The sequence below is a fragment of the Canis lupus genome, chromosome 5 (genome assembly GCF_003254725.2).
Source record: "Canis lupus dingo isolate Sandy chromosome 5, ASM325472v2, whole genome shotgun sequence".
NCBI classification, from domain to species: domain Eukaryota; kingdom Metazoa; phylum Chordata; class Mammalia; order Carnivora; family Canidae; genus Canis; species Canis lupus.
This window is the reverse complement of record NC_064247.1, coordinates 31,829,238-31,841,331: the sequence shown is the minus strand read 5'-3', so window position 1 is coordinate 31,841,331 and position 12,094 is coordinate 31,829,238. Positions and strand designations below refer to the sequence as shown.

General features: G+C 55.5%; 1 protein-coding gene across 11 annotated transcripts in view; it reads left to right on the top strand.

Annotated features, from left to right (window-relative positions):
- Positions 1–12,094, top strand: part of MINK1 (misshapen like kinase 1) — a 42,056-nt gene that overhangs the window by 20,214 nt on the left and 9,748 nt on the right. For 10 of the 11 annotated variants that reach the window (XM_025428688.3, XM_025428685.3, XM_025428686.3 and 7 more), the window contains exons 2-10: positions 5,909–5,974; positions 8,210–8,266; positions 8,350–8,475; positions 10,144–10,254; positions 10,594–10,684; positions 11,083–11,213; positions 11,335–11,389; positions 11,531–11,609; positions 11,825–12,000. In XM_025428688.3, coding sequence (XP_025284473.2) covers positions 5,909–5,974; positions 8,210–8,266; positions 8,350–8,475; positions 10,144–10,254; positions 10,594–10,684; positions 11,083–11,213; positions 11,335–11,389; positions 11,531–11,609; positions 11,825–12,000 — 892 coding nt within the window. Of the gene's footprint in view, positions 1–2,859; positions 2,953–5,908; positions 5,975–8,209; positions 8,267–8,349; positions 8,476–10,143; positions 10,255–10,593; positions 10,685–11,082; positions 11,214–11,334; positions 11,390–11,530; positions 11,610–11,824; positions 12,001–12,094 lie in introns of all 11 variants that reach the window. The other variant, XM_025428693.3, reaches the window with a different exon arrangement.

Below are 12,094 nucleotides of genomic sequence, written 5' to 3'. Positions count from 1 at the left end.
GAGCACACGGCCCTTAGGTGGCAGCTGCCTAGGGCGTGGCCTGCAGCATTTGCAGGCATGGGGTGAGTGCTGGGGAGGTTTTCTTACCTTGTTGAAAGGGAATCCCGGAGAAATTAAGTGACTCGTTCCCAAACACACAGCCTGTTAACCACAGAGCCAGGAGATGGAATCCAAGTTCCCTAACTCTTAATCACTCAAGTGTTATATTTTATAATTTTCTGTGTTTGGTTCAGGACTCTTTCAAATGTGTTAATAGACCGAAAGCACTCTGAGGGTTCCCTTCCATGTTCCTAGGGTCGCTTGCCTAGCACGGAGACTGTCACTAATCAGAGTAATTTATTAAGTGCTGTGGGAAGTTCTCTTAGGCTTATTTTTCTTTTTTACATTTTTCTGGATTTTAAATTTTTAAAATTTATTTATTTATTTGAAAGATTTTGTTTATTCATGAGACACACACAGAGAGGCAGAGACACAGGCAGAGGGAGAAGCAGGCTCCCTGCAGGGATCCCAGTGCGATACTCGATTCCAGGATCACGACCTGAGCCCAAGGCGCACAGTCACCCGCAGAGCCACCCAGGCATCCCCATGTGGCCTTTTGATCAGCTTCTTTCACTTCCCATGTTTTCCAGGTTCATCCGTGTTGTAGTGAGTATCAGTGCTCCCTATTCTTTCATTGCCAAATAATACTGTCATATGGATACATCACATTTATCCGTCCATCAGTTGGTGGACGTTGGGGTTACTGCTACTCCAGCTGTCGTGAGTAAAGCTGCTGTGAATGCTGCATGTACGGATTTCTTTTGTGCACATGTGCTTTCAGTCCTTCCGGTCGTGTACTTGTGGGGTCGTGTGATAACTCTTTGTTTACATTTTGAGGAACTGCCACGCTGTTTCCCAGAGTGGCTGCACCATTTTACATTCCCACCAGCAGCGTATGAGGGTTCCATGTCCCTGCCAGTACCTGTTGTTGTCTGTCCTTGTGATCATAGCCGTCTCAGCAGCTGTGAAGTGCTATCTTGTGTGGTTTGGGTTCGAATGTCTCTTGTGACTGAAGTCAGTCTTTTCGTGTGCTTCTTGGGCACTATATATCCTTGGAGAAATGTCTATTCAGATCCTTTGCCCATTTTTTAATTGGCTTATTTGTCCTTTTATCGTTATTCTTAGGGAGTCCTTTTTATATTCTGGATACAAGTCCCTTTCCAGATATAACTCCCTTATCTGATATAACATAAAATATTTTTTCTCATTATGTGACCTTTTCACTTTCCTGCTGGTGTCCTCCGAAGCACAAAAGTTTTAAATTTTTAGGAAATCCAACTTATGTGTTTTTTTTCTTTTTTGGCGTATGCTTTTGGTGTTATTTGTTAAGAAACCATTGCCTGGGGCAGCACTGGTGGCCCAGTGGTTTAGCGCCGCCTTCAGCCTGGGGCGTGACCCTGGAGACCCGGGATCAAGATCCACATCATCGGGTCCCTGCATGGAGCCTGCTTCTCCCTCTGCCTGTGTCTCTGCCTCTCTCTCTCTCTCAATCTGTGTCTGTCATGAATAAATGGGTAAAATCTTAAAAAAAAAAGAAAGAAAGAAACCATTGCCTGCCTGATCCAAGGTAGTGAAGATTTACTCCTGTGTTTTAAGATTTCCATGGCTTTAGGGGGCAGGAGAAAAAATATTTCTATGATTTTAGAGCTTACATTTTTAGGTCTGTGATTCATTTTAAGTTAAAATTTTTATGGTATCAGGTAGGAATCCAGCTTCATTCTTTTGCATGTGGATGCTCAAGTTGTCCCAGCACCATTTGTTGAAAAGACTATTGCAGGGCATGTTGGTGGCTCAGTCAGTGAAGTGTCTGCCTTGGGCTCAGGTCATGATCTCAGGGTCCTGGGATTGAGCCCCACATGGGACTCCCTGCTTGGCAGGTAGTATGTTTCTCTCTCACCCTGCTCATGTTCTCTCTTCTCTCTCTCTCTCTTTCAAATAAATAAAGTCTTAAAAAAATAAAGAAGAAAAGAAAAGATTATTGAGTGCCTTGATAGTCTTGTTGAAAATCACTTGACCACAAGTTTAAGAGTTAAATTTTAGATTCTCAATTTTAGTCCATTGATCTGTGTGTCTGTCATTACGCTGTATCTATCTTGATGACTGTAGCTTTGTTGTAAGTTTGACGTCAGAAAGTGTGAATCCTCCAACTTTGTTCTTCTTTTTCAAGACTGTCTCTGTGGGATCCCTTGCATTTCCATATGACATTAGGATAAACTTGTTAACTTCTGTAAAAATGCTGGGATTTTGATAGAAGTGCAAATCTGTAGCTTTTAGCAGTATTAAGCCTTCTGATCCATGAACATGGGAAATCTTTGTTTACTTGGGTCTTTAACTTATTCCAACAGTGTTCATGTTCAACCCCTCCTTTCCTCTTTCCCTCCTCTTGTTAGTTATCTGTACCCTTGTCCCTGGCCCTCCCCACCTCCCAGCATCTGGCTGGACAAGAACCGAGCTGCTGACAACAGAGTTTGAGCACCCAGAGGAAGAGCTGGAGACCACTTCTGCAGCATGATCAAGGAGCTGGGCCCTGCATGCAGGGTGGGTCAGGGGAGCCAGGACTGCCTCCAGAGGCGCCTGCACACCCCTGGTAAGAGAATGGCCGAGCTCACGGACATGTGAAGCCAGATCCGTGCACAAATCCCACCTGAATCAGGCCCTGTGAATGCTCAGGCCTGTAGGGGAGAAACCCAACCGGGACCGTAGCAGCAGCAGCACGGCTGGAAACCCCGCGGGGGACGTATGCACATGTGTACACTTGAGGCCAAGAAATCCATCCGGCAAGCTTCCCCGGTCCTTGTCGTCTCTTCTTCCCTTCCACAGGCATGAGAGAGCTTCCCGTTTTGAAAACCCTTTGTCCGACCCTGCTGCCATGTCATCTGTTTCCCGTTGCACCTGGCCAGGCTTCGGCACAGGGTACTGTGCCCATAGGCTCCCCTTCCTCCTCGCCTGTACCCCCCCCTGCCCACCCTAGTCGCTGGCCTTCTGCCCCCTGGCCCCCAGCTGTGGTTCCCACATCGGTTCCCAGTGCTGCCCCAAGCTGGGGGCCGGCAGGGCTTTCCTCGGGCCTGTGTGCCCATCTGTCCTGCCATCCATTGTTGAGCTCTGGGCTCTTCTGTTTATCCGTCCCTATAGCTCAGCCTGGTTGTCCACTCTCTGTCTTTGTCTCTAGACTCTCGTTTCTAACCTCCTGATGTCTCCCAACATTGCAAAGTCAGCGACCAGACCACAGTGTTGTCCCTGGCCTAGCCCCACCCAGCTTATCGCTCCCCCCCGCAACACACACACACAAGCTCTCACTTTCCTGTGGCCAGCTGACCTTGGACGCAGCCTCCAGAGCGCCCCTCCATCCTGCACTGTCTTCTCCAGGAGCTGGCCTTACGTGCCCTGCCCGGTTTTAGTTCTGTCCCTGAAGCCTGTGCAAGGGACCCCTCACCCAGTGCAGCCCCCGCTCTGTGCACCAAAAAGGCCCCAGGCAGTTAGCTGTTCACTCAGGACACAGCTGATGCCCAAGACCCCCTAGGCTCTGCCGGGCAGCCTCCTGGTGCTTGCCTGCTCTGGCACAAAATCCTTGACGGCTGCCTGTCCTCATTGGGGTACTTGGCCTGTAAGTCTCAAGGTCTATCCCGGACCTTCCGTGTTTCTCGTGTGTCACTGAGCTCCCTTTGCGCCTAATTGGGGAGTTGTCACCCAGCTGGTGCTCAATAAATGTTTAACAGTTAATGAAGGAAGAGAAAGTTGCCTGACAGATCTCCCCTGATTAGGGCCTAGGCTGGCCCTGGGTGGGTGTAGACACTCACTCAGAAAGTATTTATTGGGTGGTTAATGATGAGGCAACTTTGAATACCAGACACTGAGGTGTTGGGTCTCTTCTGAGAGCCACAGGGCCCTGCCGGCTTGCACACAGGAGGAAGGGCAGGAGGGTGAACCTGGGCCACAGACAGAGGAGGGGCGAGGATCTAGGGGGGGTGAGGATGAGGAGGGATGAGGACAACGAGGAGGAGTGAGAAGGAAGAGTGGTGAGGACTGAAGAGGGGTGAGGACTGAGGAGGGGCTGCCCAGCATTTAGAGGAAGATAGCAGGAACGGGGATGTTTGGAGGGGAGGAGGGGTAGCGATAGGTGGGGAGCAGGTCCTGCATTGGCCCAGGGTGGGGAGCCCTCTGGAGCTGCTCTGTGCCAGGGGCTGAGCCCCACGATGCCGTCACAGGTTTGCCTGAGGGTTTGCGGCTTTGTCCCCCCCATCGCCCTTCCCTGGAGGCCCTTCCCCGGAGGCACTGGTTTGTGGGTCAGGAAACCGGCTTGGCGCCACCACAGAGCTGCCCCGGAAATGGAGTCTGACCCGAGGCCTGCTTTGCCCGGCACTCCTCGAGGCTCTCCCCTAGCCTCTGAGGAAGAGGCCTGATCGATTGGGTGTGAGGTCACAGAACTAGGCCCGCCCATGTGCGAGGTTAGGCCTCTCCAGTCCATCCTGCTTCCCCATTTGGGCAGAAATCCCCGCCATGAGTCCCGTTCTGTCTCCGACCCCCTGGGAAAGCTCAGTAGATATAAGGAGGGACTTCCCAACAGGCTGAGTTCAGAGGCTCCCCAAGCAGATGAGCCCTTCTGCAGGGGGCAGATGAGAGCCTGTGCAGGCCCCTGGTCATGCCGTCCCCCTGCAGTGACAGTTTCTCCCTTTCCCGTGGGGCCTGCTGTGTTCTCAGCCCCCGGGTAAGGTGGTTATGTCATCATGTTTCGGTTTGGGGGCAGCCTCAGCCGGAACTGAGTGAGCGAGCCCAGCACCAGGAGGCTCGGCCCCGTCCCTCTGGGAGCTGACACCCACCCAAGTGCCCAGTTGGGGTTCGCAGTAACACGTGCCCAGGGGGCTGTGCAGGGAGCGGGGTGTGGTCCGGCCTTCATTTCCCTTGCTGAGAAGTGGGCATAGATACCGTCTTCAGAGGCCTCGCCACTGTCTCCCCACCATCCACCACGTTCACGGCAGCTTCCCTTCGCTGGTGGTGGCCGAGGAGTGGAGAAGGGTTCTTCTGTTTTCCAGAAATCCTATCCTGGTTTTCAGAACCGGGGAGAAAGGAGTTTCAGTTTAGGTACTTCTCAGATGATTGGCCCAGAATTGTTTTTGGTGACGTCCTCACTATGGGTCCCACATGTCCAGCCTGCAGGTGGCTGAAGGAAGGCCTGCCCAGAGAGTGTGGGTGGCCTCCCGCAGCTGCACCTGCTGCCCTGCCCTCGGTCCAGCAGGCAGTGAGCCTCTGTGGAGGCTTTGTCTGCTCCTTCAAGTCTCTTCCTGGCACCTCCTGGCTCCAGAGAGCAGGCACTTACAAGGGCTCCACCCCCACCCCCAGAGGCCCTCTCTCTGTCCCCTGCTCTCCTGCCCTGGGTCTCAGGAGGATTGGGGAAGAAGCAGGAAAGGGCCAGGTGGAGGGCGCTTCTGGATTTCTAACCTCCTGCTAGCTTTCCTCACCCGTGCTTTTAAAAAACCATCACAGTGATGATTATCTTTTATTACACACTCTCTATGCCAGGCACCGCCTGGAGCTCATTATGGCTATCGCGTCATTTACAGTTGACCCCAGCTCCAGAGGCATGCACTGGACACCCACATTTTGCAGATGAGGGTGCAGCTGCTCAGGGTTCGGCATATGGGATCAGGGGCAAGTGTGGAAGGCCAGCTAGGCTCTGGCCGCTGTCATCTCTTCCCCTTCTTCTGACTTCTCCAGAAGCACAGCTGGCCGTCTGGTTCCCTGCAGCCCCCTTGTGATACACCTGTGCTCACTCATCTGACTGAATCCCTCTCTCCGCTCCCTGGTCACATTGTCCTGTTCTCCAGCCCTGACACCTTGTTCTTTCTACCTCCTGCCCCTTCCCTCCCCGCAGGACCCTGCTGGAATCTTCGAGCTGGTGGAAGTGGTCGGCAATGGAACTTACGGACAGGTGTACAAGGTGAGGCGCTAATGGTGCAGGAGCGTGGCGCTCCTCCATGGGGTCCCTTAGGACATGGGTGGCGGGTAGTGGGCCCTAGGTCTGGGGACTTTGAGGGGTGCTGGGAGAGGAGGAGGGAGGGTAAAAGCAATGCAGGAAGAAGGCCCAAGAAGTGGGGTGTTCTTGCTGGCCTGTGTGCTGAGTCTCAATGAGTCCTGAGTGCAGCAGGTGTAGGCCTGGGGCCTGGTGGATGTGGGGAGGAGCGCAGGGGGCGGTGGTGTGTGTGTGTGTGTGTGTGTGTGTGTGTGTGTGTGTGTGTGTGTATGCATGTTTATGTGCATGTGTTGGGGCTCACCTGAGAGTTCAGAGCAGAGCTCAGGCCCCGGTTCAGCTTTGGCTCCTTCCAAGACCACAGTGAGACCCAGCCTCAGGTTGGTGGAGTCCCAGGACCTCTTGCAGAAGGGAAGTGGTTTTCTAGAACTCCCACTGCTGGCCTCCAGCAGGCCTTGCTCTGGGGGCTACCCCTCTCCTCCCCACAGGAGCACTTCCCCAATGCTTGTCTCTGTACCCTGGCCAGCCCAGCCCGACCACAGGTCACATGTGGAGAGGGAGGCAGCTGGGCAGAGAGGGGGCAGAGAGATGTTCCAAGTACATGCTGCCCCAGAGCTGGAGGGCCCCAGGGCACACCTGCCCTCTTGGTCTCCCAACTTGATGCTAAGGTTTTCCATAAGTCTCTGCAATCTCAGGGGCTGCTTCCTGGGTCACTGGGACCCCCATGTAAGCTCTGGGGGACAGGCATCCCCTCCCCCATTCACCCATCACCAGCCTGGTCGTTGCCATGGAAATAGTAGCTCTGTTCTCCTGTTTCTCTGGGCTTGGGGTCTCAAGTGACTGCTGAGGATAATGATCTGGGATCTCTGCTCCCCTTCTCTGCTTCCCTCTCCCCCAGGAAGCCTGGACTTCCTTGACCAGGGCTGGGATGGTTCCTGGAGGAATGTCAGAAGGATAGGGGGTGGATGAGGGATGCCAGGGATGTACCCTAGAAGTTACTTCCCGTTAGCACCGGGGATGGGGCATTGCCAGGCCAGTCAGCCTTCTGTGTTTCCCAGAGGTCCCTAAAATCCCAACTCTATCTTTATTCTGTCCTGCCAATGATAATAGAAAGCCTTGGAGGGGGATCCCTGGGTGGTGCAGCGGTTTAGCGCTTGCCTTTGGCCCAGGGCGCGATCCTGGAGACCCCGGATCGAATCCCACGTCGGGCTCCCAGTGCATGGAGCCTGCTTCTCCCTCTGTCTATGTCTCTGCCTCTCTCTCTCTCTCTGTGTGACTATCATAAATTAAAAAAAAAAAAAAAGAGGGATCCCTGGGTGGCGCAGTGGTTTAGCGCCTGCCTTTGGCCCAGGGCGCGATCCTGGAGACCCGGGATCAAATCCCACGTCAGGCTCCTGGTGCATGGAGCCTGCTTCTCCCTCTGCCTGTGTCTCTGCCTCTCTCTCTCTCTCTCTCTGTGACTATCATAAATAAATAAAAATTAAAAATAAAAAATAAAAAATAAAAAAATAAAAAAATAATAAAAAAAAAAAGAAAGAAAGAAAGCAAGCAAGCAAGCCTTGGAGGGGGACAGTTCTGGGAAAGGCTTCCTGACTGGGGCAGGCCGGGGCCGGAATGCAGGAGGCAGTTTGTCTGGCATAGAAGGTGCCAGAGAGGCAGAGCCCCTCCTCCAGCTGCTCCCAGCTCCCTCCAGTGGGGAAGGATCTCCTTTACTTCCTTCTCAGCTTCCAAACTGTGGGAAGTCCAGAACAGAAGTGACTCTGCCGTGTGTCCCTAAGCTGTTTTAGGGGAGGAGACCCTTCATCTTTTTTTTTTTTTTTTTTTTTAGTATTTTATTTATTTATTCATGAGAGACAGAGATACAGGCAGAGAGAGAAGCAGGCTTCCTGCGGGGAACCCAATGCAGGACTCTATCCCAGGATCCTGGGGTCACGCCCTGAGCTGAAGGCAGATGCTCAACTACTGAGCCACCCAGGCATCCCAGAAACCCTTCATCTTTATTCAGCTTAGCACTTGGACTCCAGGCTCTATAGTTGTTCTTGGAAGCCTGTGCCCGTCCCTGTGCCTGACCCATAAGTGAAGTGTCCAGTCGCCACAGGGACACTTTCTAAGACAGAGAAGAGCCAGAAGGTGTGTCCTGCCTCAGAATCAAGCCGTCCCTGGTTGTAGACTCAGACCCTCCACACCTGGCTCTCTGTCTTGCAGGGTCGGCACGTCAAGACTGGGCAGCTGGCTGCCATCAAGGTCATGGATGTCACGGAGGTAGGGAGCAATGAGGGCAGAGGGCGGGGCAGGGCCCTGAGGAGGGCTGGGGGCTCTTGGGCTCACTCCTCCCATGTCCCCAGGATGAGGAGGAAGAGATCAAACAGGAGATCAACATGTTGAAGAAATATTCTCACCACCGTAACATCGCCACCTACTATGGGGCCTTCATAAAGAAGAGCCCCCCCGGGAATGACGACCAGCTCTGGGTGAGTGGTCCCCACTTCCCTGTGTCCAGGCTCCCTCACAAGTCCCCTGCCTCTGGATGCACAGCGCCTCGTGACTCACGTGGAGTGCCCACATGCTGTGGCCTCTGTTTGGGTGGCCAAGGTGGCCTGGGCTTTGCCTACGCCTCTGTCCTGACCAGGAGCTTACACTGTGCGTGACACACAGTGAGTGACAGCATAACCCTCGCACGTGCTGGGAAAGGTAGTGAGCCCGTTGGTCCTGCCTTCACGCAAAACCGCGGGGGAGCCATGTCCCCAAATCCCTGTGCATGGTGTGGCAGGGCTCGGAGGCTCCTGGTGGAGTGCACACCCTTCCAGATAATCTGTCTAACCCAAACTCGCTGTGGCTCCTTTGGGCCTCCACCAGATTCTCTCCTGGCCCAGAACATTCCTGAGAGACCTTGCCCTCCCAGGCCTGGGCTCGTTCCCAGCCTCGCCCCTTCTGCTACACGGCCCAGCCCCCAGCCCCCAGGAAGAGAGCTTAGGGTGCGTGGTGGCCGTGGTGGTGGGCTTGGGGCTCATTCTAGGTCTTCCCTCCTACCAGTTGCCAGACAGGTACTTACTGAGTGCCTTCTGTGTACCCTGCTTCCAAGGCATTCAAACACACTATACCCAAAGCAAGGGGGGCAACACTCCACTGGGGTCTACCTGCCAGCTGTGTGTGAGTGGGCGATCACGGGGACCAGAGGCTAGCTGCTTGACTGGGCACCTGTCCTTCCCTCCACCCCCTCTCCTGGGCTTGTTGGAGGGAGAGCCCTGGGCATAGATGCACAACAGGCAGTCTCCATATCACTTGTTGAATGTACACACATCCCCTCCAGCCTTTTTCTGCATCAGATGTGGCTTTTGTGCAGTGAAACACCTGGACGGGCCTCCCAATCCCCGGGGCGCTGACGTGGCCACGGCCTCTGCAGGTCCCACTGGGATCTCCACAGGTTCCCTCCTGTAGCCCCCTGGCCAGGCGCGCTGCTTTGCCTACAGCAGGCCTGGAGAGTTGCAGGTTCTTAGTCTCTTTCTTGCCTCTGGGCTAGGCCTTGGCCAACTTCTTTGCTGTGAAGGGCCTGGTGGTAGGTGTCGGGGGTCTGTAGACCCTATAGTCTCTGCCACAGCTCCTCACCCTGGCTGCTGAGCCATGAGAGCAGCCATATACGCCCTGCATACATGAACGGAGATAGGAATGTCACTGTGTCCCAGAAGCCTTTGTTTAGGACTCTGAGACTTGAAATTTTTATGATCCATATTTTGATTTTTTTCAACCATTTAAAAATGTAAAAAACACATTTATTAGTTCCCTGGCCAAAGTTTGCCAACCCACACTCCAGGGCAGCAGTTCTTGTTTCAGGGTGAAGGGTGCCCAGGGGGACCTGACAAAAGCATGTCCCCCCCCCCCCGAGGGAAATGCGTGCATGCCCATCATTCTGGCTACAGTTTCCAGGGTTCCCAGGGCGCCTTCTTGGGATCCGTCGGCCCTGCCTGCCCTGTTGCCGCTGCATGGCCTCCTCTCCCTGGCTCAGGGAGCTCCTTGGCTTCCACAAGGAGTGTCCCCTGGTCTGCACACCATTTGTGCCCTCCTCTGGGGGGGTGGGGTGGCTGGCAGGGGCGGAAGGCCCTGCCTGATGGATGCTCCCCTTTCTTTCCCTGGTGCCGTAGCTGGTGATGGAGTTCTGTGGGGCTGGCTCCGTGACAGACCTAGTGAAGAACACAAAGGGGAATGCCCTGAAGGAGGACTGTATCGCCTACATTTGCAGGGAGATTCTCCGGGTGAGCGCCCACTTCCCCCTGCTCCAGGCCAGGCCTGCCTGCGGGAGGGAGGCCGCGGAGGGAGGCCGCAGCCGTGTCGTCTTCGCAGGCATCAGCGGCGCTGGGCGGGTAGGGTAGACACGGAGTCCCAGCTCTGGAGAACCATCATGGCGCCTCCGCTGCCTCACAGCTGCCCTGCCGGCACAAGGAGACCTCCAGGGACTGCTGCTCTCAGGACAGTCCCCTTGGATGCAGCCTGTGCCTGGGCTCCTGGATGGGGAGGGGCCGCCTCTTCGGCCCAGCCTGGTCGGCCCCTCTTCGCGGCTCACGTCCACACACTCCCGTGCCCTCCTGCCCCAGGGTCTGGCCCATCTCCATGCCCACAAGGTGATCCATCGAGACATCAAAGGGCAGAACGTGCTGCTGACAGAGAACGCCGAGGTCAAGCTAGGTACGCACGTGGGGCCTCTGACCTCCAGGACTGAGTGTGAGGCCCCTCATTCCCCCTGCTGGCTCATGTCACCTGCCTGGAGGCTGGGAGTCTTGCTCCTGCCCTGAGAGGCCTTGCCCCTTGCTGGAAATCACTCCAGAAGTTTCCTTTGCTCCCTGCATGACCCAGATACCTCTGGGGAGGTGGGACGTTTCGGCTCCTCCTGCCTGTCCCTTGGCCCTCGCCCATTGGTTTTCCCCCAAGACACAGGGAGATTAGGTGAGGCTCTTCGGGATGCTGATGGGGTGGAAGGGGTGCCAGGGAAAGTCTGGGTGCTGCCCTTGGGGCACATGCAGGTGGGGGCCAGGATAGAACAGATGCGGCCCTCTGTTAGGACCCCTCCCTCTGTGTCTTCCCAGTGGACTTTGGGGTGAGTGCTCAGCTGGACCGCACTGTGGGCAGGCGGAACACTTTCATCGGGACCCCCTACTGGATGGCCCCAGAGGTCATCGCCTGTGATGAGAACCCCGATGCCACCTATGACTACAGGGTACGGAGTGAGGGATGGGGTGGGGTGGGGTGGGGGGGCATCCCTGAAGAAGCCCAGGGGGTGGGGTGAGGAGGGCTGTCATGAACATGCCCCTGTCCCTCCTCCCCCCCCCCCTCTGCAGAGTGACATTTGGTCTCTAGGAATCACAGCCATCGAGATGGCAGAGGGGGCCCCCCGTAAGTGAGGAGTCTGGGCATGGAGGGAGCCCCAGAGGGGCTGTGGGGGGCGGGCATGGGTCTGGGGAGGTCACAGTGGGCAGGGCTCCTTCAGACTCTGTGGCTGTGAGAGGGACTCATGGTGTCCCTCCCGTGTGCCAGCTCTGTGTGACATGCACCCCATGCGAGCCCTCTTCCTCATCCCACGGAACCCACCCCCCAGACTCAAGTCCAAGAAATGGTAGGTCTCTGGGGGTTTCATGTCTAGAAAGGAAGGTCTTCGGACCAGGCCTCCCACCTTAACCCCTGTGTCCAACGGTCTGTGCCACCGAGGGGTGGGGGCTGGCCGGTGGTGGGACGTGGAGATGGCTCTCAGATGGGTGATCCCTGTCTAGCGCCTGTGACCCTGCCCCCCCCCCCCCGGACCCTCCCAGCGTGAGCCCCCTTCACTTCCAGGTCTAAGAAGTTCACTGACTTCATTGACACGTGTCTTATCAAGACCTACTTGAGCCGCCCACCTACAGAGCAGCTGCTCAAGTTCCCCTTCATCCGGGACCAGCCCACAGAGCGGCAGGTCCGCATCCAGCTCAAGGACCACATCGACCGCTCCCGCAAGAAGCGAGGCGAGAAAGGTTGGTGCGGAGCAGAAGCAGGAGCCAGAGCAAGGTGGCAGGGCTCTGAGGTGGTACCTCTGCCCGGCTCCTTCCCCCACCCCCCACCTGCCTT